The 6933-nt window shown below is 44.2% G+C and overlaps 1 protein-coding gene and 1 pseudogene across 1 annotated transcript in view; both read left to right on the forward strand.

The window, feature by feature from the left end:
* Nucleotides 1-420: 420 nt before the first annotated feature.
* On the forward strand, nt 421-1165 carry LOC102475521 (pre-mRNA-splicing regulator WTAP-like; annotated as a pseudogene).
* A 5119-nt stretch (nt 1166-6284) lies between these two features.
* LOC102475922 (cilia- and flagella-associated protein 91-like) overlaps nt 6285-6933 on the forward strand; it is a 29655-nt gene continuing 29006 nt past the window's right edge. The window contains exon 1 of the mRNA XM_006167642.2: nt 6285-6485. Within this exon, the coding sequence (XP_006167704.1) occupies nt 6362-6485 (124 nt within the window). The 5' untranslated portion in view covers nt 6285-6361. The remainder of the gene's footprint in view (nt 6486-6933) is intronic.

Raw genomic sequence — 6933 nt, forward strand, 5'->3', positions numbered from 1 at the left:
GATCCCGAGAGGAGAATGGAGCAGAGCGGATTGTGGCGTGGCCATCCCCCCTGGGGGGTGATTTCTTGCTTTCTATCGCTCTGTCTCTCTCTGTCTGGCGAGCGCACATGTCCTATAGCAAAAACCTCTCAAAAAAAAAAAAAAAAAAGAATTACACAGCCAGCCATGTGGGATCCAGCACCTCAACCTCCATGCCAACTGCTGGCCCCCGAATTATGTATTTTAGGGAGCTAGCTGAGCACCGGCAGCCACGGGGCATGCACCAGACTCCAGGGAAAGGCCGGGATGTGCCATACAGAAATAGCTCCTGCCTTCCACCTCAAGGCCCTGGTCGTTCTCCCTTGCCTTCCCTCTCCCGGTGGTGGCAGGCGGCGGGCACAGGCTATGGCCGTGGCCAGGAGGCAACTCCTCAGATTCAAGATGACCAACGAAGAACCTCTTCCCAAAAAGGTTTGACTGAGTGAAACAGACTTCAGAGTTATGGCATGGATGAGTTAATTCTGAGATGGAAACAATATGAAGCATATGTGCAAGCCTTGGAGGGCAAGTACACAGATCTTAACTCTAATGATGTAACTGGCTTAAAGGAATCCGAAGAAAAGCGAAAGCAACAACAGCAAGAATCTGCACGCAGGGAAAACATCCTTGTAATGCGATAGTGACCAAGGAACAAGAGATGCAAGAGTGTACTACTCAAATCCAGTACCTCAAGCAAGAACAGCAGCCGAAGTTGTGGCCCAACTGAGATCAACAATGGTAGACCCAGCGATCAACTTGTTTTTCCTAAAAATGAAAGGTGAACTGGAACAGACTAAAGACAAACTGGAACAAGCCCAAAATTAACTGAGTGCCTGGAAGTTCACGCCCGATAGGTAAACAAATCATACGCCCTAGTGAAGACATCCCTGATAGTCCCACTATGAGAAAGTTGTGGTGGGACAGCCAAGTACTTGCTTCCACACGAAGACTCAGGCTTTTTAAACAAAAAAAAAAAAAAAAAAAAAAGCCACATTCTTATACTGTCCAGCTTGTAATGGTTAATGTAATATTTACCAGATGAACCTTGTATATCAACCTTTTTTCTTCCCCTTCCCCTTGCTTCAGAGGCCTGATGCCATCGGACTATTCCGAAGACGTGGTCATCTCTGAAAAATTCCCCTTCTAGAACATGTAGTCACTTGAGAAATGTTTGTGTTTGAAGAAAGTAGAGGGAGAAACAGAAGTCTTAAGTCTGTGGCACACTGTGTCTTCAGACTGTTTGGAGGAATGAAAACCTAGAGATTTTAAATCATGAATTGAACATGTAAAATTCCAGGAGAATGAAAAGATGGAATATGCATCGCTCTGAACCTTGAGCATAGTGACTTAGACACTGTATGTCAGTTTTGCCAATAAGACTGTGGACTTCATGATTGTTACTGAACTTCTGGGTTAAAACTCAAATGAGGAGAAGTTTGCCTATAAAGAGTTTATTTGCTAAGAACGAACTCTAATAGTCATGAGAGAATCAAATGATGATGTCAGTACAAGTAGAGCATATCTTTAACCATTTAATTTGGGGCTCTGTTTGACTTGATTGGCTTTAATCAATGGTTTGTTCTTTGAATGGTTTCAAAAACTGTAGATAATCTTACTGAGGACTGTACAAACATGAAGGTGTAGTATCAAACTCCAAGTCAAAACTGTTTGAAGCATTATAAACATTCATTTCACAACTAGATTGTATAAGGACATTGCCTGTGATGAGACCTACTGCATGACTTTTTTTTTTTTTTTTTTTTTTAAGTGGTGAAATCCCCATTCCACTTAACAGGCACATGTTAAAAGAGCATCGTTGTTGGTGTTAATGGGGGAATGTGCTCCTTCATTGTATTTGAGCCTTTTGTATTGCACTCTCTATATTAAATTAAATGTGCCTTGAAAAAAATTATATTTAAAAAAAAATCAAACTGTAAGTTTAAAATTTCACATAATGAGCCAACTGAAGCTAAAATTTTTGTTTCCAAATACCACTTGCTTTTTTCTGGTTGAAAGTCCATGTTTTATAACATTACTAAATGTAAAGCATGTGGACTGCATGTGAGTTTAAGTACATGCACTATGTCCTTAACAGTCATTCCCATTATTTTTTTTAGAGTGCTTTATTATAGATTTTTGTGTGCTTGTTGGAGAAACAGGGAGAGAGAAAGTGAGAAACCACCCCCCAGGGGAGATGGCCATGCTGCAATCCCTTCTCCTCCACTCTCCTCTCAGGACTTTGGGCATGCATGCACACATGCCCAGCATGAGTTTCAAGCCTCCAGGTCTAGGACTCAAACCATGATTTACCATGTGGAAGTCCAACACCTTAACCACTACAACACCTGCTCGCCCTTCATTCCTATTCTTTAGCCATACATTTGTCCTTTGAATGCTCCCAAATTTTAAGATGAATATCAAATGTTAGCCCTAAGTAAATGGGAAACTTGTGATGCATAATAACAGAAAAGGAAGCTAGCTGGACTTAGGAAAGAACAGTGTCTAATGTTTATGGGGTGCTGTCAGGTAGAAGTCCCAAATATGTGAGGGTTTGCCTGTAATGTTTACTGGTTCCAAGGAACGTACTAGAGGTCCAGCAGGGGAAAACATGAGTTTACTTACTTACACAGAGCCGAAGAGGACAGGATGTGCCAATGACCTCTGGTTGGTAAGTGATCTATGCTGTCAGGGAGCATGAGCTCAGGTTACACAGTTAATAACAAAGCATACATCAGCCAGTCAAAGATCAATGCAGACTTTCTGCCTCCAAGACAGGGGTCTGGTTTCTACATATGTTGTTTGAGGATTGCAATAAAGATGATCTAATCAATGAACAGAACCAGCAGGGCTTAGTGCCTCTAATCGCCTGATGTTGACATGGGAGAGGTGGGCAAATTTCATGAGGTAAAACCAATGGTCACAAGATGCTTAGGAGACCCAGCTGTGGAAGCAAGAATGGCATCTGACTGGATTTGGGAGGCTTGGGGAAATTGCAGAGAGGTGGCAAAGTTAGAGTTGAGTCTTGAAGAATAGCTGTGTTACTTGGGGAGTGTTGAAGAGAAACTATTCCATGATACTTGTGAAAGCATGGTAAGGCAGGTTATATTCAGAAACAGTACCATAAGCATAAAGACCATTGCAACAGGTCTGGTAGTGGGGGAGAGATTGGGCTCAATCTCTGAATACAGCACCGGCAAGTGGGAACTGGGAGCAGGATGCCGGTTGGTGGATGAAACATTACTCAAGGACAGATCAGGCTAAGGGAGATGCTGACTCAAATGCTCAACAGAATTCTTGCTGAACACAGGCCAGAACGACCAGATGCCACCTGGGAAATGGAGGATAAAGATCCCAACTAGGTACTGAGGGGAGTTATATACAGAAGGCAGGGGTTCTGGCCAAATCAATTTAGCAGAGTTTTTTTTGTTAAAACTGGATTTTATAAGGAAGAACCCTAGGACAAGGTTCAGTTGTCTGATTCAGATTTGGCCAAGCAGAGAATCTTCACCAGGGTCATATGTAGGAAGAGGCATTTGAAGCAAAGGAATTGGTTTGAGCAAAGGCTTGGAAGTGACAAAATACATGGGTGGTTTCCCAAATCCTCAAGAAGTGAAGGAGTAGACACAGTAAGGGAAAACCAGGAGTGCGTGCGGAAAGGAGTAGCAGGCAGGAAATTCATGATGTGTCTGTGGATCATGTTGAAAACTTAACTATAGGGAACAGTTGGTGTAATGTCTATGTCACTGGACCCCCACTCATGGGGTCGACCACAGTTCAAGTTCCAGAACCAGTGGTTTAAATTCACGCTGGGCCTGTGTGTGTGTGTGCGCGCGCACGTGCCCAAGATCCTGAGAGGAGAATGGAGGAGAAGGGATTGCGGTGTGGCCATCACCCCTGGGAGGTGATTTCTGCTTTCTGTCTGTCTGTCTCTTTCTGGCGAGTGCACACACCCTACAGCAAAAACCTCCCCCCCCCCAAAAAAAAAGTTAACTATAAGGCGTGCCACTAGCCCAATGAGATAATTTGAACATTATAAAGTATAATGATCACAATTGACTAAACCATCAGCTATGTAAAAACGCATACATTCATAATGATACTCAAGCTAAAACTGTGTGGTTAACATTGGAGTTTGCTAGGGCACCAACCCATTTCTTCGAAATTCAACTATCTGGTATTTCATGATAACCAGTGAGTTTGAGAAAGTTCTTTTCATGGAAGAACCTCAGGTAATAAGCGAATTATTCAAAGTATTAAAATTCACTGCTAGGATAAAAGATTTAAGAGACATACCAAACTGTAACAATGACACCTTTTTCTTCTTTTTTTAAAAATCTGGACTGGAACAAATTAACTATAAATGATATCTTAGACTCAACCAGGGAAATTTGAATATGTACGAATATTGGTGGTTAAGGAAAAGAAAAACTTCAGTCTGAGAGATACAGATTAATTAGGGGTAAAATGATCTGGGGTTTCTTTAACAAGCTTCTAGCACCAGCAGGTAGCATGGTGGTTAAGGCGCTGGACACTCCCACATGGCCGACCATGGTTTGAGTCCTGTGCCTGGTAGCTTGCTTTCTTACTTTCCCTTGCTCTCTCCTTGTCTCTCTCTGATCAAATTAAAATATATGAATGAATAAAGAAAATTAAATAATTCTTTAAAAAAACAAGCTTCTGTGTGTGTGTCAGGGGAGATGAACCTATGTGAGCAAAATGTTCACAGATGAACAGATTCTTGAGGGGAACATTACTAAAAATGGACTCGCTTTTGCCTATGTATGAAATTTTTCATCACAAAAACCTCCCCCCCCCAAAAAAAAAAGTTAACTATAAGGCGTGCCACTAGCCCAATGAGATAATTTGAACATTATAAAGTATAATGATCACAATTGACTAAACCATCAGCTATGTAAAAACGCATACATTCATAATGATACTCAAGCTAAAACTGTGTGGTTAACATTGGAGTTTGCTAGGGCACCAACCCATTTCTTCGAAATTCAACTATCTGGTATTTCATGATAACCAGTGAGTTTGAGAAAGTTCTTTTCATGGAAGAACCTCAGGTAATAAGCGAATTATTCAAAGTATTAAAATTCACTGCTAGGATAAAAGATTTAAGAGACATACCAAACTGTAACAATGACACCTTTTTCTTCTTTTTTTAAAAATCTGGACTGGAACAAATTAACTATAAATGATATCTTAGACTCAACCAGGGAAATTTGAATATGTACGAATATTGGTGGTTAAGGAAAAGAAAAACTTCAGTCTGAGAGATACAGATTAATTAGGGGTAAAATGATCTGGGGTTTCTTTAACAAGCTTCTAGCACCAGCAGGTAGCATGGTGGTTAAGGCGCTGGACACTCCCACATGGCCGACCATGGTTTGAGTCCTGTGCCTGGTAGCTTGCTTTCTTACTTTCCCTTGCTCTCTCCTTGTCTCTCTCTGATCAAATTAAAATATATGAATGAATAAAGAAAATTAAATAATTCTTTAAAAAAACAAGCTTCTGTGTGTGTGTCAGGGGAGATGAACCTATGTGAGCAAAATGTTCACAGATGAACAGATTCTTGAGGGGAACATTACTAAAAATGGACTCGCTTTTGCCTATGTATGAAATTTTTCATCACCATTTAAAAAAACAGAGCCAGTGCTTCCACCATGTCACCACCACTTAGTCCAACATCCCAATGCTCAGGCTCAGTAAGGGGCAAGCAGTCCTTGGATCCGCATTACGGATTTCCCAGCCCACCCTAAATGCAAGCTCACTGTATGCCAAGGCCCAACCATTAGGAGCCTGGGTTCCTCAGCTCTCAGGACAAATCCCCAGTGCAAAGGGACTTTCCGAAATGAAAGCACCCAACTATTCTAGAAGGTTCTTTCTTTTTTTTTTTTCCTAGAAGGTTCTGACATTTCCTAGAGATTTCCGAAAGAGGCTGCGGGTGTAACTGGCAGATGAGAGATTTCTGAAGGGTAGTCCCCCTAATTTCCCCTCCCCGACAGCCAGCGTTGACCCTGAGTGGGGGCTGAAGGCTTCAGGCCCGGTCTCAACAGTCCCAGCCCAAGCCTGACCTTCTCCCGCCAACGCACGCCCCTTCCTCTGGTTCTCCCCTTCACCTCCCCGACTCTCTTCTTCTGCCCCTCCCACGCCCACCCTTCCTTCCCAGTACTCGGTTCTCGCCCGGCTCCTTCCCTCAGGGCGCTCCGCCTCCCTCCACCCCGCTCCGCCCACCCCCAGGCCCGCGGGAGCCGGCCGAGGTTACCATAGCTACGGTGCACGCAGCAGTCGGGCTTCCCGGCCGGTCCCCCGTAGGTCGGAGGACAGAGACTGCACCATGAGCCACGTAGTGACCGTCGAGGAGCCCCGGACCAAGACGCAGGGGTCTCCGTCCCGGTGCAGGAATAGGCTGCGGGCCGGGGCCCACACCTCCTCCAGTCGCACCTATGATTTCCTGTACGGTAAGGGCCGCCGCAGACCCCCCTGCCCGGCTGTCTGCTCCAGGGTCGGGTAGGCTTTCCCCGGGGCGGGCAGGGCCGAGCTTCTGGACCGACCGCTCGCCCGCGCTTGCCTGTAGGGTGGAGGTGGCCCCGAGCTCCGCGCTGGGCGCCTGGCCCCTCTCCCAGGTGAACTGCTCAGCCCAGAGTGGTCTCCCTGAAACCTACTCGGGGCGTTTCGGTATGAAAAGTATGCAATGATTTGCAGACTTGGAAACTGATTCAACGTTCCCGCGTTCAGAATGCTTCAAGTGCCCAATGAAAAGATCTGTCACTGTCTAGGCGTTTCCAAACCCAAACATACCAAAGTGCCAGTTTAATCTCACTTTTGTTTCTAGGTTATGTTCTTCACTGTTAGGATTCCGTGTAAGCACGATTTTCCCCAATTTTACCCTCAGGAGTTCGAGCTCTT

Source organism: Tupaia chinensis, unplaced genomic scaffold (genome assembly GCF_000334495.1).
Source record: "Tupaia chinensis unplaced genomic scaffold, TupChi_1.0 Scaffold144909_1, whole genome shotgun sequence".
Classification (NCBI taxonomy): domain Eukaryota; kingdom Metazoa; phylum Chordata; class Mammalia; order Scandentia; family Tupaiidae; genus Tupaia; species Tupaia belangeri.